Source organism: Streptopelia decaocto (genome assembly GCF_964273445.1).
Source record: "Streptopelia decaocto genome assembly, chromosome: Z".
Taxonomy (NCBI): Eukaryota; Metazoa; Chordata; class Aves; order Columbiformes; family Columbidae; genus Streptopelia; species Streptopelia decaocto.
Window position 1 is genome coordinate 17,364,462 of NC_138657.1, and position 25,061 is coordinate 17,389,522.

General features: G+C 39.6%; 1 protein-coding gene across 4 annotated transcripts in view; it reads left to right on the plus strand.

Annotated features, from left to right (window-relative positions):
* MLLT3 (MLLT3 super elongation complex subunit) overlaps positions 1-25,061 on the plus strand; it is a 123,296-nt gene that overhangs the window by 59,626 nt on the left and 38,609 nt on the right. For 3 of the 4 annotated variants that reach the window (XM_082075004.1, XM_082075005.1, XM_082075006.1), the window contains exons 3-5: positions 1,773-1,855; positions 6,240-6,383; positions 18,393-18,512. In XM_082075004.1, the coding sequence (XP_081931130.1) occupies positions 1,773-1,855; positions 6,240-6,383; positions 18,393-18,512 (347 nt within the window). The remainder of the gene's footprint in view (positions 1-1,772; positions 1,856-6,239; positions 6,384-18,392; positions 18,513-25,061) is intronic. The other variant, XM_082075007.1, reaches the window with a different exon arrangement.

Sequence of the window (25,061 nt, forward strand, 5' to 3'; positions counted from 1 at the left end):
GACCTATCATTGTAACACTTCAAATTCTTTCAAATCCCACTTCGTAAACTATGTGTCCTCTTTTTTTTTTTTTCCTGCCAAGAAAAACAAACTATATTCTATAGCTGCAAGAGGATGGTGTTGCAGATTATTCTTACTCCAGTTTTGTCAACCTTTTCCTTTCCCTTTCCACTGATTACATGAAGTGTCCTGGATAGTGATAACATTAGGTGAGCACAGACTTGGAATCTTCCTCATCCTTGAAGTCCCTGTGTGGGTTTGATGCTAGCAAAGCAGGAGGAGAATGGCAAGGTATTAGGAGAAAATTCTGCTTTGTTCATTTACTTGGGGATTAACCAAGCTAGCATGTCCTAAGAAGTCTGATGTACTGATCGAACTATTGAGAATGTAGCAGAAGCCATATTCCTGGATGTGTCTGATGGGACTTGCCATGTTCTCAGGATGATACAGGGTGGTTAGTGCCCATCTGTGGGGATTTGCTAGAAAGAATAATTTTGGTATTTAAGCCCTGCGCAGTTGATCGCAAGATGCACTTTTTGTAAAGTACAGTTTAAGTTGCACTCAATACTGTTGCATGAGCAGCCAGCAGGCAATTCTGAAAAGAGCACACATCTTAACTAATGATCCGAGAGTCTGAATTTTTTTTTTCAGTCAGCAAGTTTGATAGAGCTTGAGCAAATGTTTCTGAATAAGTCAACCCTTTGCATCATTCTACCAGTCTGCAGTAGAGAAACTGTCATTGTCTTACGATGTCACTAGAGATGGTAGCGTGTATGACATGAATTGTCATACATATCAATGCAGCATTTGGAAGCATCTGAGTTGATGCTGCAGGGAGACATGTGGTTTCTCAAACTCAGCTTGACTTTATGCTTATTTGTTTCATGGGCATGAATTTTGTAATGAGGTTGTCACGCAACCTGACTGGAGAAGAAAGCGGTGCCTTCTGTCCCAGGTTCTATAACAACCTGCTTTTTGTCACTGGCTGGGAGTTGGTAGGCTATTGCCACTTTCTTCAGAGAGCTCATGTTCAATAGTATGGGGATTTCATATAACTAAAAGCCCTTGCATTAAAATAAAAACTTGAAGGAGAAGATTGCGTATTGGAGCTGATAATACTGTCATCCTAAAGTCTGAATTCTGTAGGGCAGACTTGGATACTGTTTTAACACTTGGATACTGTTTTAACATAGTACAATAGTTAACCTTCCTGTGGTTCTTTACTGTATACTGGAATGTTGTGTTCTGTCCCCTCTATCCCTAGCAATGCAGATTTCGAATTTATTAGCATTAGTTCTAATTCAATTAATTATTTTAAATTACTTTTACTAAAACTAGGATTTTTTTCAGTATTAAGTTATGAATACATGAATGGCAGCACTTCTGCTTTTTACATGTTTAACTCTTTCTGGGTCGAATTCTGTATGTTTTCCATTCCCAAAACAAACCTTGGCTGCTGTTGTGGGTACTCAGTGGGTCCACCTGCTGTTGAAGTCTCTGGTTGCTCTGCTTTAGCAGTAGTCTGCTAGGACTGGAAAATAAAAGAAAAATTAAATATTTCCTATCCCTAAACTGTAAGTTGTATACAGGCAGGAACAATTTGTTTGCAAAATTCATGTTGAGTTGTGCACAGATGTGTCATACTCTGTGTGTTGCTGTTTTGTAATGGTGCTGCCATACAGCTATTGTTGCAGATTATTTGCTCTTATCTTTTGCTTGTGGATTTAAAACATTATTTTTGTATTAAATACAGGTTTTTCTCTTTGTTTCAGTGTGCAAGGATCCACCCTACAAAGTTGAAGAATCTGGGTATGCTGGTTTCATTTTACCAATTGAGGTTTACTTCAAAAACAAGGTATGGAATCACAATAGATTTCATTAAAAAACCAAAACCAAACAAAAACAAAATTAAAAAAACCCCACAAAAACAACCCACAAAACAAACAAAAAAAACCAAAAACAAAATATAAAACAGAAAAAAGCCCCATGTGCAAGTTTTTTAGAGATTTATAGTTTAATTCATAAACTCAGTTAAAAATTAGAATTAAAGCTGTCTTTGTCAGTAATGTTCCTCAGTTCAAAGTCACTGTAACTTTTAGAAATACATAATTGTGTTTAGTAGTTAACTGTATGAAATTAGGATTACCTGATAAAATAAACAAGTTGAATATAATTATTCAGAAGAATTACTAGTTGTAGTCAGAAGTGGACAGACCTGAAGTAATGTTTAAGGAAATTCAAGAGCCACTTAAAATTTAAGAAAGGAAACCAATCTTGGTTATGTTGATTTCAAAATTAACGCATTGTTCTGTTTTAGTATTGCTGATCTTTTTAATTTGTTCAATTTTTGATCATTCAAAGCAGTGTTTTGGTGTTTTTTTTAATCCTGCATCCTCAGTCTGCATAAACATTATTTTAGACTGCATGTGAACATTGAGTCTACTCAACATTACTGGGGACCCAGTTCAGTAATACAGACACTGTTGTTTTTTTTTTTAATAACTCCTTCAGATAAAAATAATTAGATTTGGGTAGAATTAAACAGCCAAAAGATTGCAAGGTTTAAGGTGCAGTACCTTAATATCTGCAATATTTTAGGTTGCTTTTGTATGTCATGTGCCTTGGGGGAGCCATTATTGTACTTAGCATGCACTTCTGAGATCCCCTTGTGCTTAGTTTATATTACCAAGGTGTAGTTGAACGTAATTATTTTAGTCAAGTGAAAAACTAAAACTGAAGGAAAATAGAAATGCATAGTAAGAGACTTTTGCTGGAACCCTAGTCACTTAGAATTTGTATTAAAATACCACTTTGTTAGCTGTGTATGCCTTCAAGTAGATATTCCATATTCCATATTCCATATTCCATATTCCATATTCTTTTGTCTTTCACAGAAAGTTCTGTTAAGGTGTGAGGTGTGGATAATTCTGCTCAGGAACTTTCTAAGTTGTAGGTTTCAAACAAGTAATTCTGAAATGTTCCCTGTATCAATCTATGAAGAGGAAGGCTTAGTATACCTTGTGTGCTGTTGGAAACAACTGCCTCAGTGAGTTGACTGGCTTTTTTGGTATACTTTTTAGCTCTGTCTCCGTTAGGGAAGCAGTTTTCATTCAGGAGGTCTAATGAAAACCAGCGCATTCCCAAACTCCTCTGTTAAGAGCTTATCCCAAAACTGGGCAGACAAACTCAGATGATAGTGAGTCAATCACTGAAGCATCTCTACAGGAAGCTTCCTGCCCGACATATCTTTTTTTTGTTTTCCACTCAGACTTTTGGCTGCCTTTGCTGACTGTGGAGGCCTGCAAGTCTCAGGACTTCTCCAGCAGGAATTGTGGCTTAGCCTGAGATCAAGAGGGCAGCAGTCATTACAACTCATCTCACCCTCAAGCAGCATGTGGAATTAGGAAGTTTGCTAACATCCTTCACTCCTGTTTTGGTGCCATGGAATGCAACAAGCAGCAGTTGGACTGTGAGTCAGCTAGGTCTTCACACAGCTGCAGCAGCATGCCCTCCCTTGGGGTCAGTACAATACAAAGGAAGAGTGACATAAAAATTGAGCTGGCATTCCTGAGGCAAATTACTGCTTTCTCCTGGGTCAGCTACTCTTCCCCTGCTAAGCTACTTCACAGGTATTCCAGTACAGAAAAAGGGGAGATAGACAGAAGGAGCAAGAGGAGACAGACCATCATCACTTATGCAAGGTAGACAAATTTTCAATTTCTTGTTCAGAAAGTACCCTAATGAATAGAGAAGACAGGGGTACAGGAAGCCGCCTGTGTCATGGAGGATTAAAAGTTGCCTCTTCCTAGCACTAAGCAGAAGTTGGTAGAAAATCTAACAGGCATTTCACCCTGATGGAAAATATTCCAAGGGAAAATGACAAACACATCCCTCCCAAATTCAGCAGCAACATGCTGTAGTTGTTAGCCTTTGAGACAAAGTCCTTGAAAAAGATGCTTTCAGGTCAAACGACTTGTGTTCTGGAAAATGCAGTCCATTTAGGATAAGGCTCTGTCATGGTTTAACCCCACCTGGTCACTAAGAACCATGCAGCCACTCATTCACCACCACCCCCTGGAGGGATGTGGAGGGAATCAGAAGAGCAAAACCGAGAAAATCTGCGGGTTGAGATAAAGACAGTTTAACAGGTAAAGCAAAAGCCACACGCGCAAGCAAAGCAGAACAAGAAATCCGTCACTACTTCCAATCAGCAGATAGGTGTTGAGCCATCTCCAGGAAAGCTGGGCTCTATCATACATAATGGCTTCTTGGGAAGACGAAAGCCATCCCTCCTGAAGGTCGCCCCTTCCTTCTTCTTTCCCCAAAATACATACTGAACGTGATGTCATGTGGTATGGAATATCCCTTTGGTCATTTGGCGTCAGTTGTCCTGGCTCTGTCTACTCCCAGCTTCTTGTGCCTTCTTGCTGAAAAGCCCTTCTCTTGATATAATCATTGCTTGGCAATGACCAAAACATCAAAACATCTGTGTATTTTCAACATTCTTTTCATACTAAGTCCAAAACACAGCACTATATCATTACTAGGAATAAAGGTAACTATCCCAGGTGAAACCAAGAGGGGTTCATAAACTACAGTATATTCTACCTTCACTCTCACACCATTTTGACATAGTGGCAGTGGTACTGGCAGTCTTTTGTGGTTTAAAAATCTGCTTTGAAATCGCTGGTTATGTTCATCTAAGTTTCTTTGAAGACTCCCATTTATAAACACATATAACTTTGCTCTTACAGCAAACCTGCTGGTACCAAATATTTACCTGTAGCAATGTCACAGTTTTCTAAGCATACTGAGGAGTAAATCACTTCCATTTTCTGTTCTGCAAGAAATCAAGTGTTAATCTTTCTAACAATAAGATATGTCTTCATCCATGATTGCTTTTGAAAATGGTCCATCAAGAAAATAGTTAATCTAAGGAAACTGCTCTCTTCTGTCTTCAGAAACAGAGTACTGCAGGCCTTTTATTTCAGGTCCCCTTCTTTTGTCTCTGCTCAAGTCCAGAGATGGGACAATGAGGATGTCCCTTGGCTATATTTGAAACCTCGGATTTAACTTTTAGAATAACTGAGATTTCCATGTTTTCTGTTCTTCACATTTGTGGAACCCTGAATCAAAACTACATGTTTTTAGTTTTTTTTTTTTTTTTTTTAAAGCATTTGTCACTGAACAGAGCATGCATTTTGATTACATGCAGTGTTGGATATATGCGAACATTTTGCTGCATCTCTTCCTCCTCTTCCTTCATGGTTCTCTTTTTACTAAAGCTTTTCCTGAATTTGACCTTTTACTTGTGTTCTGCCTTAAAACTGATATGGGCTTGGTGGCTTCTGTTGCACAACTGGACCTTTGGAGGAAGGGCTACTAATATTGCCTTAAAAGTGCACTTATGTACAGCTTCTAAAAGAGACTGTCTAAATGTAAAGTACAAAACATACTTAGTATCTTCCCTCTGGTATTACTAACTGAAGTCTATTCAATGCCAGTAGTGTCTGTTTTCTGCTGAGGCTTTTTCAGGGCAGTAGAGTGCTGATGGTTTCTTCCAAGATAAATTTGCCTTTCCTGTTTTTTCTCACTCCATATTGGTACAGGGAACATTGAATTTCATTTTTTCACTGCAGTGGCAGAGAATTTTAATCACCTGAAAGCTGTGGTGGAACACTTGTAATCTAGCTGGCCACACTTGTTCAAGACAGTGAAGTTTCATTAATAAATGAGCAGACCCCATAAATAGGAGATCAAATACAGCTGGCTGCAGCGGTTTCATTCTTCTCCTTTTCTACAACTTGTGAAGAAAACAATAGCGTTTGGCTTAAGTGGAGGAATTTGCATTCAAAACTTACAGCAGTGTCTTCTGTGCTATCTAGGGCACGGAAGTGTGATTGTGTTGTTGTCTGAGTTACCTTGTGTCAGCTCAACCATGATACTTGCCTATGTGTATGTCTATAGCCTGCGCCAAACGTGACGTGACACTTCCAATTAAGCCTTGTCATGGCAGCTTGGAGATCATGCATTTTACCATGTGTTATCATGGGCTGATAGAAGCTTCTCTGATTTACTGCAGCTCAGCTGACGCTTGGTAATTTCTGTCGTGTGTCTGAGAACACAGAGAATGGTTAAAATGGCATAGTTTTCACTTTTATTGACCCTCTGTATATAGCCCTTGTTTTCAACTTAGTTTTGGTGCTAGATGTTTCTGTCTGGTTATTTTCAACCCTCAGGAAGAACCTAAGAAAGTTCGATTTGACTATGACTTATTCCTGCACCTTGAAGGCCACCCACCTGTAAATCACCTCCGCTGTGAAAAGCTCACATTCAACAACCCGACAGAGGAATTCAGAAGAAAGCTGCTAAAGGCAGGAGGGGTGAGTCCTGCACCCATATCAAAAGCCATCACAGTAAAGATGTTGCTGCTTATTGCTGGTGCATGTTTAGTATAATTAAGATTGACCTGACAGTGAAATGAAATGAAGTGTTTTTGTGATTACCTTCATATAAGAGCTCAGTGCTTGTTGCCTTTGAAGTGGAGTGGGTGAGCAAATGAGCATGTAAATTCACGATTAGATATCGGTCTTCACATCCAAGTGATTCATGTTTACTTCTGCAAAAACAGAACTTGGACTGTGTACCTGAAGCATTACTTACTTGACTTTCCAGAGATGAAATACAGGAGAGCTACTTTGATGTAAATCATAAGAAAATAAAATGTCGCGTGTTTAAAGAGAAATGGTTCTATATTAAGCGGAATAAGTTCAGTGGTTATAAGGTAGAACAAGTTAGAAACTCTTAGTAAACCTACTTAAATTTATGCAATGTATTACACCGTCTGAACCAGAAATTTTACCAAGATGTTTTTACATGTTGGTAGAATCAGTTGATGTGGAAAGCCCAAAGAAAGTTTGACCATTTGGAGAGAGGAGATGGCCAAACCTTGAGGTTTGCATGGTTTCTACTAACAGATAAATTTCTGCTTTGTTTCACACAATGGCAGAGGTGCTCATGCTGGCAGGGACTGCCACAGGCTCAACCATAGGCTGTGAACCTCCCTGAGTCCTGGTTCCACTGCTGAGCTGGCGTCACAGGGAAAAGGCTTTTCCCGATCTCCAGCCTGAGCCTCTCATGTGTCAGCTTGGGCTGCTGCCCCTTGCTCTCCTGCCACACACTGCTGTGAAGAGCCTGACTTTGTCTCCTCCATTCCTTCCCACCAGTGCCAGGGATGCTGTTGGGTGCCCTCCAAGGTGTCCCTGCCCCTGACTGAACCAGCCTTGGTCTGGCAGCCTCTCCTCGCAGGGCAAGGGCTTCAGCCCCACTGTCTCAGTGGACTTCCCTCAAGTCTTGCCAGCTCATACAGATCTTTCTTGCACTGGGAATGCAAAATTGGAAACTGAAAGGGTGCACTAATGTGGTCTGATGAGCACTTAGCAGAGGGTACAGCCCCTGTCCTCCCCTGGCTCTCAGGCATGTGACCTGTCCATGAGACTCTATGCACTGCTGGTGCTTGTCTACCCAGATGCACGGCTGACCCTGGTTCAGCTCACTGCTGCCCAGGGCCAACCCTCCAGAGCTGTTTCCCAGCCCTAGTCTTGTTGCTTCGGGGCTCTGCTTTGCTGGGACAGGGCTTGACAGTTGTTCTTATTGTATGTTGTGAGTCTGCTGTTAATTCTTTCTTCAGGCTGTCTGGGTCCCTCCTGGTGACAGCTCTGCTCTCATGTGTCAGGTGCTTCTCTTCCCCAGTTGGTTGTCATCTGCAAACCTCATGATCAAGAGTGTGTTCTTTCTCCTGCTCCAGGTCCCTGATAGAGATGTTAAGCAAGCCTTCATACTGTGGTTTTATTAATGTAAATGCCAATGCTTATCTTTATATTTTCTAACAGTCATAACAAAAATGGGTAGCCCTGTTTGGCACAGTTAGACAATAGTAGGTTCTGGGCTGGAGGTAAGAGGGAGCTGGTGTGAGAATATTCAGCCTGCTGAAGAGCATCTTTGAAAACAAAACAAAAATAAGTAGTGGGTATAGTCTGAAACACCTTGTTACCCTTTTGAAGAAGAGAACTGTTACCCCTATAGATGTACTGAAATAGAAGCATGAGCTATGTTTTGTGTTTGCATTTATTAGGTGCAAGAGGGTATCGTGTCTGGACAATGTATTGAATCTTTAGTATGTTTGCAAATAAAACATCAAGATTGTATTCTGGAAAACTTCATGAGCCACTACTTTAATATTAATCATATCAGGTCAGTTGTCAATGGACAAGTTTTACCCACAAGTGTAATAAATCTAAATGATGCCAGCAGGGATTTTGGGGGGTGGGAGGTGGTTGAAAAAAATAGAAAGCTCCCCTTTCATTGCTCATTTTCTGTGCCTTCTAATTTTAGGTTTCCTGAGCTAACAAAAGCAGAAGTGTTGCCTAATTGTAAACAATTAAATGTGGCAAGTTTTGATCCAATTATTTCCCTGAATATATCAGCATCGTCATTCTTAAAATGCTTTGCGTCATTGCCTTTTTGTCTTCTGGAGGCTACAAACTGCTTGCCCCACCCCCTACCCCACCCCCCCCGCCTCCATTTTCCCCATTTCCTTCTAAGAAGTGGGTCCCTCCTTTTTGAAGCTATTGGTGTTTCATAGTTCCCTCTATAGGCTTTCAGACCTAGGGGTTTGTTAGATCTGCTTGGCAGAGGTGTTGTAATAGCATTTTGTCTTGTTACTAAAAGTGTCCATGAAGGGCTTACATCTTCCAGTGTTGAAAGGCCCGTTATACTTTTATGAAATGCTGTACACAGGCTTTTCTTTGACTGTGGTAGAAGACCTGGAAAGCTGTCTCTCGCTTCCAGTGTAAGTAGAATGGAAAATTGAATGAATTAACAAAACATTTTCTCACTTGTAATTTCCATGTTTTAGGCTGAGAAAAGCATTTACAGTAAAATACACTGAGAGGGGTTTTGCACTTACTTTTAAGTCAAAACAATTAATACTTCTAGCTTATGGCTGTTTTAAAGAAAAAGTATAAGTAAAAAGTAACTGAATTTCCTTGACATGCAACAAGTCATGCAAAATGAAGTTCCTATCCTTCAAAATTAATGATGTAGCATATTAATGTAAAACACTGAGTGGCAGCTGTAAGGAAAGCCCTCTGTGATGGCTAACTTTTGCTTACATGCTTTTAAATAATGCTTGATTTCTGTGCATCTGGAAACCCAGATCTCTGATGTAAACTACTAAACATGATTTTTGTTCTCCTCTGCATAAACATACATCTATTACCAATAGTATGACCTTCTGAAGGGAAAAGTGCAGGCTCACCTGGCACCTGCATGCTGCCGTGTTTGGTATAGACTTGTCTGTGTGTTTGTCTTGCTGCAGATTCCTTGGATGCTCACAACTCCCGTTTTCCCTCACATATACATCTTTTGGCATCTCAAATGTGAATTAGTCGGGGATACTTGCTACAGCCAATGTTCTTTTGTCTTTCAAGCAAAGAACATATTCTTTGTTTTTAAAATGACATGTTAGCAGTCTGCCAATGTTTTCTCATGGTAACCCTTTCCCATATACTTTCCGTGCTTCATGTGCACAAAGATCTGACTGGTTATCCTGCAGTTCACTCAGAGTAAGCGTAGTATTCAGATATCTCAAGTAATTAAACAAGCGAGAATGCAACTGTCACAGAGCTTTGCAGTGCTGCTCTGGCCACTTCTGTTAAGGCAAACAGGATATTTAGGGTGGTGCCAGTAACAGAGATTAGCTCTGTGGAATATCTCTATCTTAGCACTTTATTTGATATCACCAGAATTGAAGCATTAATGTGTAGTCAGTCTTTGTTAGTAGGAGGTCACCAACTTGCTGATGTCTCTTCCAAGCTGAGAAATACTTTTTTCAGCCCTTACAAAGGGCCGAATGTAATTTTAGGAGTAGTTACATTTATACAGTCCTATGTTTATATAGTCCTAAAATTATATTTGGTCCTTTGAAGGCAAGCATGAGGCTGATGTAGCTGCTGGTGAAAATGAGTTTGACACCTCTGCCTTATAAGAAGAAGGATCAGACTTGGTTTCAGAAATTGTATTTCTGTAGTCAGGAATGTAAAGAAGAACCCATGATCCAATATTACAAAAGCCATATCCAATTTGCAAAGTTCTTTGTTTTTGACCTTCAGAAGTGTATTTTCTACACTGAACTCCCCCTCACCCACTGAAAAGATTTAGTTATACTCAAGTCCATCTCTACCATTTGCCAACTTCCAGTCGCCCTTATTCTCATAAATGTAAAAAGAAATGTTTACAGAGGAAATAAAATATTTTCCAGAGTACACTGAGCAAATTCAATCAAACCATTCAGTGTAATTGTTTATGTTCCATCTCTTTGTATATGTTCTAAATGACATTTCTTTTAGAAAAGTTTGCTGTGGAAATGATACCACTGAGAGTCTTTTGCACTGTTTACTCTGTGTAGTACCTAATGATGTGAAGCTGATGTGTATACAGATATGACTCATGTGAGTTACCAGCATAAACCGTAATCCAACCTGTTTTTTGAAATCCCCCAAGGCACCCTGAATATAAATGATGATTTTTTTGTTAATTAATTTCTTACCAAGCAAATTGTCAAGCTACTGGTAGTGACAGAATTATATACATGTAGTCTCCTATATAGGTTATTCTCTAGACACAGATGAAATTATGCATAAGTAGGTACAACAGGACTGAAATTTTCACTAGTTAAACACTGGTGAGCATTGATGCTTATGTGGTCATTGCTTCCTAGATTTGTTAGTTTCCTTTTCTGATTAGTTTTAGACTCTAAACATGAAAGAGCCTGAAGGAAAGAAGCGGCACTGTGATTCCTGCATATGGATATGGGAAGAGAGGTGATACTGATTGGGAAATTACAGCCATTAAAAATAATCTTCAAATCTGAAGTAGATTTTGAATGTTAAATCCCACTAAAACCATATATAAACAGGGTCTGACTCCATTGATGGATTTTATGTTGTCAGTTGCTACTTCTGTTGCTTTTTGACTTGCATGTTTTTCAATTTCAAGAAAAAATTGAAAGTTACACCTAATCTGCTTATTGAGCCAGCAGAAATAAATTAGTTTTGAAGATGCTGAGTGATAGTTACCTAAGAGTTAAATTGAATTTTGCGTCTGGAAACACAGATTTACTCAGGCATGACTTGTTTGAATATGATATTGTAAATAAGTTAATTTTGATTCTTGCAGGAAAAAGTAGTGAAAATATTTTCAGTCAGTGTTAAGACAGCAATTTAATACAGCCCTTTGTACTGTAGCTGCAAATACATAAATAAAAATGTCTGCACTGTATAATGCTCCCATCTTTTTGGAAGGAGACTCAAAATTAGTTGTTCAATCCAGGAGTACATGAACAATATTTAATAGTTGAATTTCTTTTCATAAAAGGAAAAGCATTATAGATGCCCCTTAGAGAGCAGTTAGCACTATGGACAAAAATAGTAAAATTTGTAACATTATTACGATTGCATGTGGATGCTAATGATACAGAGTGAGGTTTCAAATTTAGAGGATGCAAGGGTCACTTACAGTAATAGTGATTCTTTATAGCAAGAGGTATCCTTTTTTGTCTGCTTTCTGTAAAATTAATGTGGAGATGCAAGCAGCTCCACTTCTGTAGTCAATGCTTTCCTTAAAGACAGTTGATATATCAATGAATCAAGAGAAAGAATCATTCTGAGAGGGGTGCAATTTTTAGAAAAAAAAAAAATCAACATAAAAATTAAGGTTTTGCCACACACCACTGCATTTTGTTGTTTCAGGTTCTTTTGCAGTTTTTTGTTTTGGTTGGTGTGGGTTTGTTTTTTTTTTAATTGTTTAACAGTCTTTTTAGTCACTTGAGATGCCTGCATAATTCCTATTCTAAAATGTACATTCCTAATCCGTGTAATGAAGATGAAATAATGGGGGTTTCCCTCTTTTCTGTCTACTCCCACTTTCCTTGCAATTCCTCTGTGTCAGTTGGAATAGTTGGCTACTACCCAGAGCCAGCTTTAGGTGTAATGCTGCTCTGGGGTAGGGATTATCTTTAATCTTGCGCTTTTCATAATTTAGTAATTGATTTTGCTTTCAGGCAAGTGACTTAGAAAACCCTTTAGAATTCCTTTATTTCACTGTGAGTTTTTCCATTTAAATAGGAATAATAGTTGTTCAGGGCAACTAATTTTCGTTCTTACTTTTAGTGGGGAATGAACTTGTTCTTCACTGTAAAACAACGTGGGTCATGGCAGCCCAGGACCACACAAACAAATCCATTTGTCTGCTACTGGTGCATGATGAGCATAGTTCATCTGCAGGGCTGTAGAAACATGGTAGTAATGGTTCATTTTTCCCAGAATTCTAACAGATACCCCATAGCTCTTCTGAAAAGTACTATGTGAGTTTTTCCACAGCACATTGTGGGGAAGCTCACCAACCTGAGCTGAGGCTGCCATGTGAAGGTGTTCTTAGATAACTACAGCAGGTAGCGGGCGGTACTTGTTTGATACCTGTGTACTCCAAGCTGCCAAATAGAGAATCATAGAATATAATGAGCTGGAAGGGACTCACAAGGATCATTGAGTCCAACTCATGTCACTGTGTGGGACAACTGTGAGATTTACACTGCGTGTCTGAGGGTGTTGTCCAGTCTCTTCTTGAACACTGCCAGACTTGGGGCCATGACTGCCTTCCTAGGGAGCCTGTTGCAATGCTCCATCACCCTCTGGGTGAAGAACGTTTTCCTAATGTCCAACCTAAACCTCTGCTGGCACATATTCCTGCCATTCCCTTGGGTTCTATCACTGGTCACCTGTGAGAAGAGATTGTTGCCTGCCCCTCCTCCTCCCCTTGTGGGGAACCTGTAGACTTGTGATGAGGTCTCCCCTCAGTCTCTTCTCCTCCAGGCTGAACACACCAACTGACTTTTGCTGCTCCTCGTACAGCTTCCTCTCCAAGCCCTTCACCAACTTCATAGCCGTCTCCTGGGCAGTCTCCAGTAGCTTTGTCCTTTTCATACTATGTTGCCCAGACCTGCACACAGTGCTCCAGGTGAGGCTGCACCAGTGCAGAGCACAGTGGGATAATCACCTCCCTGCCCGGCTGCCAATGCTGTGCTGGATGCACCCAGGACACGGTTGACCTCTTGGCTGCCAGGGCACACTGTTGGCTCATGTTCAACTTGCCGTTGACCAGAACCCCCAGATCCTTCTCTCCGCGGAGCTGCTCTCCAGCATCTCATCCCCCAGTCTGTATGTACAGCCAGGGTTGCTGTGTCCCAGGTGCAAAATCCAGCACTTGTCCTTGTTGAACTTCATGTGGTTGGTGATTGCCCAGTTCTCCAATTAGTCCAGATCCCTCTGCAGGGCCTCTCTGCCCTCCAGAGTGTCGGCAGCTCCTTGCAATTTAGCGCCATCAGTGAACTTACTCAGTATTCCCTCAAGTCCTGTTTCTAAGTCATTTATGAAGACATTGAAGAGCACTGGCCCTAAGATGGATCCCTGCAGAACCCCATGAGTAACAACTCCATTTACTCTAGAACCCTTTGAGCCCGGCCTGTCAGCCAATTGCTTACCCACTGCACTGTGTGTTTACCCAGCTGTGTGCTGGACATCTTGTCCAGGAGGATACTGTGAGAGACAGTATCAAAGGCTTTACTGAAATCCAAAAAGATCACATCGACAGGTTTCCCTTGGTCAACTAGGTGGGTAACCTTGTCATAGAAAGGTATTAAGTTTGTTAAGCAAGCACATCTACCATTTGTTGGTAGATAAGTGTTGTCTTCAATGGTCAGCTTTTTGTATGGAGACTTCTGAATCAGTTGTTAGTGGATTTATGTACAGGTATTATAATTTCATAGTTTTTCCCAAATTTCTGGAAAAGAGATAGAACAGCTTTCCTGATTATATTAATATAATTGGAGGTGAATGGTACTTTTTCTCTGATCCCTTCCCGTGTTTGGCAGTGCATGGAACTACATAAGTTGCACACATGGCAGTTTTTCACTCCATAACACTCAGCTGTCTTGAGTAGCAGATTAGTATGCCCTTAGGAATTGCTGGTATTATGGAGGTATGATGGAAACTGGTCACTTCAGGTTGATGAAGCAGGCAGGATTGTTCCTACCCAATATTGTGAATACAAATGGATTTCCTTTACCCACTGTTTCTTAGGCAAAACAAGTTTTCCTTTGAAAGTAAAGTTTGTGATCTGAACTTAGGTTCTGTCTTTCTACGTGTATTGTTGATCACATTAAAGTTCTGAATCTACAATTGCCATTTTCAAAGGGTCTTTAATGAAATAACCGGATACAGGATTCAGTGCATTGAAATTTTTAGGGCTTGTGGTTTGGAATGTCCAGATTTTATCTTCTCAGAAATGTATGGGATTTATTTTCTCTCTTTCTGGAACTAGATTTGCCAAATCTGTGAGACCTCAGATGGTAGTAATGCCGTTCGTCTGTGCGCTGTAGATCTTCCTGTAGACAGTCATTCTGTTTCTAAACACACAGTCAATAACACTGAGACTGTTACTGGTCCAGATACTTTCCCAGAAAACAGGTACATCAGAGTACATGCACTTAAAAAAAAAATGCTAGCTTTCTAAGAATGTCTATGTATAATGATGAATATGCAAATGTTTCTAAACTGAAATGTTTCTGAATTTTGAAAAGAAAATGTATGCAGTGGTTGAATCTTAGTTTCTTTTAGTGAGTCAGACTTTTATGCTTCAGGGAGAAAATGCCAGCTTCTAATCCTAGGAGAAGGAATCCTTGGCAGAATTTTTTGTTTCTTTGCCTTTAATTTCAAGGTTGGGCAAACCCTGATCCTCCTTTTGTACGGATATGCATCTTTTTGTGATACGAGTGTATGAACAAAAGTAGTTTGTGTCAATAAAATACATGCTTAAACTCTATAATTAATGAGTAATCTCATGTCTACTTTTTCTGAAAGGTGATTTGATTTTAATGCAATTGGTATTTTTTCTGTCAAGTTTGTGGGTTTAAAATACTGCATTGAGTTTAATTTAAAGGAGAGCAATGTTAGTTACTCACCTATTTGACTTAGTCTGTGAGAGGAAATAATGATAGACATGGATTTTCTCTACTTGTTACACAGGTTTATGGTATACACGTGACTACAGATTCTCCTTGTTGTTTTTGCTGATCTTTCTTTGTTCACTTATGCTTTCTCTTGCATTCAGCTGGGCTGAAATCAAACAAAACCCTTGGCAAGCTGAGGTTGAAAAGAATGTCAGGCTAAAGGAAATCACTTACAGTGATTCACGATAGGTAGCTGCTGTTGACATTACCATTGCTTTTGCCCAGCTGACTCAAGTTCTTTGAGAGTTCTGGCTCCTGGCAGACTCTGGTTCAGGTGCCTGAGAAATGGAAATAAGGAATTGGGGGGAAAATGTGTTATGTCCTATGTGGAACCATACTTCATAAAATGTTTGAATACATAAATAACTTTTAAAGATTGGGGTATTTTTAGTACATGAACCTATGGTCAAGGAAGGAGAAAAACTTTATTGCCTTCTTTCTCCACATTTGGATTCTAGCAGCAGTATTAAAAGGCAATGCTCAACTTACAGGCCGAGAAGAGTAATTTTTTTGTTTACACATGGCCCTTAATATTCTCCAAGCTATCACATGATCTTTTAAACAAATTTGTGTATAACAATATTCATTTGGAGCAGTGTTTAAATTAAAAAATAAAAAAAAAAATAAAAAAAAAATCCTGCCTTTACTGCTGTAGGCAGTAAATGTCATCTTGACTTAGAGAGGTAGAATATAGAGTATACACATCCTAGATGTCCCAGTTTTGTACTTCCCATTCCTCCTTTAATGTAATGTCCATGAGGCATGTGATGGGTCAGTCTATCCCTGTCTCCGATGTCGGAGGATGTTTTAGTCACATGAAGAGGCAAAGGTGATCATGCAGGGCAACCACAGAACCGAGTGTGACTTCGTGCATGGTAACCTATGGAAAGAGAGATGTTTCCTTGCAAGTGCAGAGCTCTGCAACTTCTCTCCAGCTTTGCAGGGCTTGTCAGACAGCAGGTATGCTGTCTGTAGCACTTAAGATTTGAAACAATAGATAAATGAATAGCTGTGCTAGAGAGCACTAAAATCAAGATGCAGCAGCACTGCATGAGAAGACATGAGCTAGCTTAGTTTCTGTCAGATGGAAGGCATAAATCTTTACAGATCTGATAACTATTCAGTGATGGCTGATTTATCTGTGGTCTCTGGAAACTATCTGTTTGTACTGAAGTCTTTAAAATCAAGAAAGGCAGCTAGACCTTTATTATAGCAAAAATGCTGCTTGCTCAACAGCCATCTAGTTTACTGTACTCCAGATAAAGCAGAAGCCTGAAGTTGGAGCTGTACCGCATTCTAATTAAAACATCAGGCTGTTTTTGCAGTTTGTCTTTGTGGTGGGTTAACCTTGGCTAAGGGCTGAGCTCTCAGGCTTGGTCGCTTGCTTTGCTTCCTCAACAGGGTGGGGAGAGAAGATGAGAAAGCTCATGGGTCAAGAAAAAGACAGGGAGATTGCTTACCAGTTAATGCCATAAGCAGAACAGACTTGACGGGGAAAATTAATTTGTTGCAAATTAAAATACATTTGAGTAATGAGAAACAAACCAAAAACCAACCAGCACAACCAAAATAAGACAGCACCACACTCTGACACCACCTTCCCTCCTTCTTTCCACACTTGCCAGTTTCCTGCAGGGGGACAGGGGATGCCTTTTGTCAGCCCCTAATAGGTCCTCTCAGCTGTTCCTCCCTCCTCATACTTTCTTCCTGCTCCAGCACAAGGCCTCTCCATGAGCTGCAGTCATAGAATAGAATCATAGAACAGTTGGAGTTGGAAGGGATCTTTCAAGGTCATCTAGTCCAACCCCATGCAATGAGCAGGGACATCTTCAACTAGATCAGGTTGCTCAGAGCGCCATCCAGCCTGGCCTGGAACGTTTGCAGGGCTGCCTCTCTGGACAATCTGTTTCAGTGTTTTACCACCATTTACAATGGTAAATAATTTCTTCCTTATATCTAGCCTGAGTCTTCCCTCTTTTAGCTCAAAACCACTACCCCTTGTCCTGTCATAAGAGGCCCTGCTAAAAATTCTGCCTCCATTTTTCTTATATGCCCCTTTTAAGTACTGAAAGGCCGCAATAAGGTCTCCCCAGAGCCTTTCGTTCTCCAGGCTGAACAATCCTGACTCTATCAGCTTGTCCTCACAGCAGAGTTCTTCTACCCTCTGATCATCTTGGTGATCTTCTCTGGCCCCTCTCCAACAGGTCCATGTCTTTCCTGTACTGAGGTCTCCAGAGCTGGACACAGGACTCCAGGTGAGGTCTCACCAGAGCAGAGGGGTAGGATCACCTCCCTTGACCTGCTGGCCATGCTGCTTTTGATGCAGCACAGGATACGATTGGCCTTCTGGACTGCAAGCTCCCTTTGTTAGGTCATGTCTGATATTTCATCCACCAGTACCCCCAAGTCCTTCTCTGCAAGACTACTCTCTATCCCTTTGTCCCTCAGCCTGTGTTGATACTGGCAGTTGCCCTGATCCAGGGTCCACATGGGCCCACTTCTTGAGCTTGTCTACGTCCTTCAAGAACTGCTCCAGCACAGGCTTTCTGTGGGCTATAGGGAAATACCTTTTCTAGCACCTGGAGTGCCTGTTCCTCTCTTTTGACTTTGGTGTTCATGCTGCAGTTTCTTGCAACTTTTTTTTTTTTTTTTCCTCACCTCTGCAGTTTTTTGCCCCTTCTTAAATCTGTTTTCTTTGAGGCACCACCATCTTGCCTGAGGGGCTCAGACATGTCCTGCAGTGGGTCCATTTGAGCCAGCTGGATCCAGCTATGCCTGCTGTAGAGGAGGCCTTGGCACCTCCTCACAGAGGCCACCGTAGCCACCCAGTACTTGCCACCTACACCCATTACAGTCTTCCTTTACTTGGCTTTAGTTGAAGACTGTTGCACGTATGTATTTATGGGATGTCAGCAGGCTGCAGAACCTTTTACTGCAGGTGGGATGAACTTTCAAGTGTACCTAGGCATTGCTCAGGACAAGAGGAAGTTTGCTAAGGACTCAAATGCCATGATGGATAAGCAGGCATAATAGCACAGGTTTCTGAGTGGCTTGCCTTGTATTTGCATGGAAATTGAAAGATCTGATTTGCTCATTAAATGGAGGATGGCAGTGTGGTTTCATTAACCCATCCACTGTTGAGAAGAAACATGAATTCTGTCTGTTGGAGAAGTCTCAGCCTCCTGCTGATGTGATTTGCTAGTTCTTAGGCAGGTGAGTCTATCTCTGTTAATGTTTGACTGATGTGCTTTCCCTCTTACAACAGATCATGGTAATGTCAGATGGCACATCGTTCTCTTCAGGACAGAGCCTTCATCTCCCCAACCTTCCCAGTAACTCCCTTTCTTTTTCTGAAGGGAAGAAGAAATCATCTCATGGGCCAAAGGTGAGACTTATTTTGCTAGAAAATATTTGACGAGTGGTGCTTTCATTGGGAATTGTCTTGAGGAAAAAAAAATACTTCTAGGTATTTTTTGCAATCTCATTACATAGTCCAGTGATAACAAGTCTTGACATTTCTTTGTTGTGAACTTACTGTTCACCACATGAAAATAACGAATAACAAGGGTGATTGTGAGAAGAGGTGCCAATGAAGGTGCTGCTTTTCTGTTTTTTGTATATACACAATTGTTTTCCTCCTCTCCCAGAAGGAATTATAATGGTTTGTTGTAGTGTGAGGGGATTCTGGTAATGGAAGTGTGAACTACAGAAATGTAAGGAATATGAGAAAATATTATAATGCCTAATTTATTATGTATTTTTGAATACTTTTCATGATAATTGTGTAGAGGGAAACCTGAAGTTTTGTTCTTTAGGATTTTAAATTTTGTTTAATTTTAGGAGTTAATTCTTTACTAGGCATTTCAAAGACAGCAATGTGTCAGTCTCTAGGACATCAAATTGAATCCTCAGCCTAGAACATGGTAAAAAGGTATAATCCATTGGAGCTTTTGAGTAATACAAATAGACCTTTGCGAAACACCAAATAATTTATTCATTTTGACAAAATTAATTAATTGTGTGGGAGAATAAGGAGCATGTTGTTATTTATTCAAATAGGAAATATAGCACAATGACTTGCTTCATTAATGAATTAACATATATGCCTTTTCTCCATTCTGATAAATTGTTAGGGTTTTTATTTTCTTTCTTAACATCTTGTCAATTTGAGATATGTTACTTAATGTCACAGTGCACATACTGTAAGGGGCAATACTCATTGTTATCAATAACCTTCAAGTTCTGTAGCTGTGTTAAATCTTACATCTCATAAGAACTGTCAGGTAATGTGCCATGGGCATGCCTCAGTGTGTCCATTGATAAGAATGTGTCACAACAGTAAGGATACATAGAGGGGCGAAGAAAAAGTTCTTTGACGTATTTCTGCCTGGTTTGCATTTTACCTGAGTGCCTCACAATCTCTAATGCAGATCTTCTTGAGACATGTCAAGAATATGTGGATGTGTGAGTATTTTTATTTTCCTAATGAAGAGCAGGGGTAGATTCAGTCTGAGGATTAGACTGAAGGCACTTACTTCAATATGCCAGAATGTCTGCTTAGTGCCTGAAAGGAAGGAAACTGACTACAACAGGTGCTGAAACAAGGTGCTGAACATAACTTTAAACTAGGAGACATCTACATCTACTCAGATACTGAAGATGAGTTACTTCAACACTTTACCATCTATAGTAGGGGTTCTTGTGAGGCTGAGTTGCTCTCTAGAGTTCATTTTCCAATCACTTATTCAGATTCAGCTGTAATATTGTTTCACTGAAGTTTTGCATTGCATGCCAAAGCAGGCATACTGAGGCTTGGCCTAAATAAGCAGCCTAAACATATGCAGGAGGACTTCAGGGAGATACAGATATGATACCAAGTTCTACACTAATGCTTTATCTAGTAACTGTAGACCATGGTAAGTCTTGAATCTCCAGCGTCAATTTTTTCATAAGCAAATGCTAACCTGGGATGTAATTTTATGAACTGTATTCGGACAACGCACTTTTGTCTTGTTTAGAAACTTGACAAGTGTGCAGTGTGGTTGGGATAAAGCAGGCTGAAGGGAGTGTTGCATGTTTGCTGCAATCAACCTTACAAATTAATGTTTGAAATCTTGGATTTTTGCTGAAGCAACCCAAATATCTGCAGTGAGTTTGACCCACAGCAGGATGTTATGAGTGCCAGGAGGAGATTAGATGTGCATCATGTCTTGGGATTGTATTCAGTATCTGTAAAAGTGTTATCCAGGAATGTTTTTTAACTATTTGGTTTCAAAATAGGCATGTTTCAGCAGCAATCCTGTTTATTTGAAATAATAATGTTTTTAACCTTGTATGCTGTTCACTGGAGTTTCCAATAGTGGTAAGAGATGTTACATCAATACACTGTTTCTTGCCAGTTGGTGTGAATATTCAATTTTTCCCTCTCCCTCAGGAATCCTTGTCTCCTGTCCACCTTAAAACACACATTAATAGGCAACTGTTCGTGTATCACATAAATAAATACTTGTAAATATCTGCCATATTGGGGATCATCAGCTGGTTTTGGGAAACAGAAACATGACATCATGTTACTTTTAGTGTAACAAAAATGTTTGGGTTTTTATTATCAATTCCAGTCTCTGGAGCTGAGAACCCTTGGATTTTTGTCTGTAGGGTTTTGTTTTGGTTGAGGGGCAGGTGAGTTCCAACCAATGTGTAAACAGATTTTTGGATTTGTTACATGGAATAACACCAGTAATGGAACCATTTCCATGACCAAATTTCATTTAGATATGTCTCTAGAACAGGAGCTGTAGAAAAGTCTTGACAGTTCTTGGGTGTACGTTGTCTGTACCTAAACTGTGGGTGTGTGTACTCCAGGTGTCTGTAACAGATAGATGATTTTAGGATTCTTCTGCTGCAGCGATAGTCCTTTTATGTGCTTGGCTTGGTTTCGTTTTGCATTGTGTCTGTGAATACTGAAGTGAACTTTGAGTTTAGTTTTATACTCCCATACCCCAAGAATACTTGCTTGGCCATTTGCCACTGCAAAGCACAATATAGACTTTCTAGTTAGAGAATTGCAGCCAAGACAGTATTTGTATTTCTGAAGTTCTGTGATTTTTGTGTTGAATTTAATGGAACTGGTGTTAGTGAGCCACAGTATTGTGATTCTGAAACAAGGCTTTAGCCTTGGAAATACAAAAGATAGGTGGAAGTACATGAAATCTTACTTTAGGCATGTTTTTCAGAATACAAAAATAGCTGCAAGCTACAGATACTCGTGTTGCTCTTAAATCAGTTGTATTACTGTGCCTGTTTGTATTATTTAAATATTACACTCACAGAGAAACAGCTTGATTAGTTTTGTTGGGATGATTATGTCTTCTGGAATGAGCTGTAGTGTCAGCTGCATAAGTAAAAAAACAAAATCTCTTATTGCCAAGTGTGATCAGGAAAAAAAAAAAAAGTTTTATGCTCCCCTTTCTGGCTTTCACTGTCAAAGCAGTGAGCATTGTAATTCTCTATCTGCTTCTAATTCTCCTGGTGTCATTGTTATAATAGTTTGGTGGGCTGGACAAGCTGAAGTGTGGAAAGCGTTGTAAATGTGTGATGCAGTAATAATATGTAAGAGGAACTAGCAGCAGGTGGATTCTTCTCCAGCATACAGCCAGCAAGTAGAAGAATACCACAGTATTTGTGGAGGTTTTAAAAAATGTAGTGTTTTGTTTTTCCCAAACCAGTTGGTGTTTTTATTCAATAATGAAAACCTTTGTATTCAACAGAAATCTGAATTTCCTTGAGCAAGTAATTCCTCTCAGATCTTCCTCTCCTTTTCCTTTTAAGAGCAGGAGGCATATTTGAGACTAATTCCAGTCCATTTGCTGAAGACTGACACATTATTTCAACAGGCATAGCATTTGAATAAATGCTTTTTTATTGCAAATAAAAATAATGCATGTTTTTGTGATCAGTAATACTCAGTTTATAGACTAACCCCAGAGTAAGTAGACTGCTATGTCGATGTGCTCAGTTTTGACTTAAGTAAATGTAACAAACTCCATCTCCCCAACTACTTCATTTAATAATTAGGTTCCTAATGACTGTCAGTAGCAGAAGAGGTTGGAAGTTATTCCCATAGCATTCTGCTTATTCAAACTCATGTTAAATCAAATTCGGAATTACATTTTCTGGTATGAAGTCAGAATCTGACCCTGCAAAATATACAGAGAGTTCAATACCATTTTTTTTCCTCGTATTTACACAGGTATTGTAAACTGCACGTGCGTTACGTGTTGAGCAGCTGTCAAAGTCCTTTTGGATCTCTCAAATTTATAGGACAACATATTCTGTGCTTTAAACTTTATTTCATAAGCTCATTAAGAAGTAAACATGACAGACAGGGCTCAGTCCCCCTTGCCCAGACTAGTCTGTCATGTGAATTCACTTATTCACCACTCAAGTCATAAGGTTTCATAACTTATAACCTGTAACTCTTAATCAGTGCACTTAAGGGCAAAAAAAAAAAAAAATTGTTTACTTAGCTAAGGGTGAGAGTGCTCATCTCATCCTTCCTCCTCTCTCATCGTGTGGGCATCCTCTATATCACACTACAGAGCACAGAAGCCTCAGCAACCCAGTTGCTGATGGATTAGCTTCAAAAGCTTTTTTTTCTTGGTAATCTGCTGTTTCATACCTCCCAGCTTGGAGGTTTGATTTGTATCTTCTCTGTAAATTAGCAGATTCTGATGAAACTGCCAGACAAAGATGATGGCTGCAGGAGACAGAAATTTGCAAGTGATTGTGACTGCATAATGGCTCTTCAGCTATTTCTGGCCACCTGTCCTGCCTGTGTGATGCTCCTGTTGCTCCCAGCAAACATCAGGCCCTAGCATGAGCTGTGTTAGCCAAAATCTGAGCGGAAGTTGTGCGCAACAGTCACACTAGTACAGCTTTTCTCAGTTGGTAAAACCTTAGATTTTTATGCTGGTTTCTAGAACATTAATTTTTAAAGATCTGTTCGTACTGCTCTATGAAAGGGATTATGTGTCTGAAGTATTATGTGTACATGGTGTTACTTGGCTTAAGAAAACATCTGCAGGTATTTTTAACATGCATATAATCCCCTGTATTATTCTTTTGAAGTTTGTTACTTAATGTATCAAAGTCTAGCATTCACTTGGGTTGCTTCGATATCTGATGAATACAGAAATGTAAGCAATTGTGTGTAAATATATTAACTCTGAAACACCCACAATCTCCATTTTATATTTGAACGTGAGAGAAAAGTCTGGTTTATTTGTCCCTCTTAGCAGAAATACATCATTGACTCTTATTCCTTGCAACACTTCTTAAGGTGGGAAGTAAAAGAAACATTTGAATGCACCGTTAGATTTTGATAAATAAGAAAATTCTGGTTTTCAGGGAGACCTATGCTGTACATGGTGTGAGTATTTAGCCACATTCCATCCACACCAGCCTTTTGAATTCATCATTAGCTTTGATTATAATTTTACCAGTTAACATATTTGGGTCTCTTTCTGTCTTAGGAATTTTACAGTCCTCTTGCTGTTTCCTTGAAGTCATTGTTGGCTTCTGTCAGGGTCATTGCAGAAACTTGCGAAATAAGAAAAGATACCTTTTTTTTTTTTTAACCTGGAGAGTGAAAGCAGATATAAAAGCAATGGGTTGGCTGTCTTAATGAAAAAACAGGTCTCAGAGAGCCTGACAGAGAGGTATGTGTAAATATGTCTATTATCAGAAGTATGTCCTACACTTGTACTATGATTTTTGTCCAAACATCAGCTTCCGTGTTCTAGAAAAAGGAAAGAAGTCTGGTTATAAAGTTGAAAAGACAAGAAAGATCTCAAGTTCTTAACCGTTTTAATACTACTGCATCCCAGAACCTGTTTCACAGCTCTCATCTATTAGAAAACCACTAAAATAAGTCTCTCCTTTTGGAGCAATATTAAGTATGTGGTAAGGAGACAAATAAAAGAAACATAAGGGCTCCATCTAGTTTATTAATGGCACATATTTTATTCCTCCCCAGGGCAACACTTACATCTCTGGCATGATAGAACTAGATATAAAGATAAAAGCATTAATAGTTAGTTCATATGCCAACCTTTGGGGCTGGTCTTGCATCAAACAAAATATGGAACTGCCTTTTTTATTTTCCCCTGAAGCTATTCCTATTCTGTCAGTCATGGGTTTGAAAGTCTGAGAGTTGGAGGGTGTGATATTGGCATGGCATGTAGCACTTAGGGAATATCCTGCTGTCAAGGAGGGTTGGTTTCCTAGGTTCATGGGCTAACAGCCTTAAGATTTTTTTCATCGAGAATAAAACTTTACATACTTATATTTTCTGAGTAGCTATGGGGTTTTTGTTATTTCAGCTTGGTATTGCTACTGAAGTTGCTGTATTCAGTATAAGTCTGTATGTAAGAGTTAGGATTTTAACAAATTTCACAATATAAGGGTTTTTAGTGTTTCACAATTTCGGGCTTTTACTGTTTTCAGTCTCATGCCATTTGTACCTCTGTTCTAGGAAGAGGGAATGGAAATCAATGGATATATGCAATGTATTTGTTGAAGTGTTTCTTTCTAAAGTTTTTCAGATGCTAGGCAATATATAGATAGAAATGTTTAGAATCAGCATGGAAGGAAATAAGCAACCTAAACTTGTTGACCAGAGCTTCATGTAAACTGAAATGTCACTTTGCAGATTTGAAGTAGTATAAAAATGAAGCCTTTTTCTGAAGAGAGTGCTGCAGGTGTTTAGTGTTTTTAACAGTGCAGCTAGGATACTGGGTATTTTTGAGATGCTGAGCACCCAGTGTTAGCAGTTGCAGTGAAAGTGGGCAGTGCTAGAGCTATCCTCATCTTTTAAAAATCCCTGGATGTTAATCCTCAGAATAAAGGATCCCATACAACCCATTCTGGATGGTTC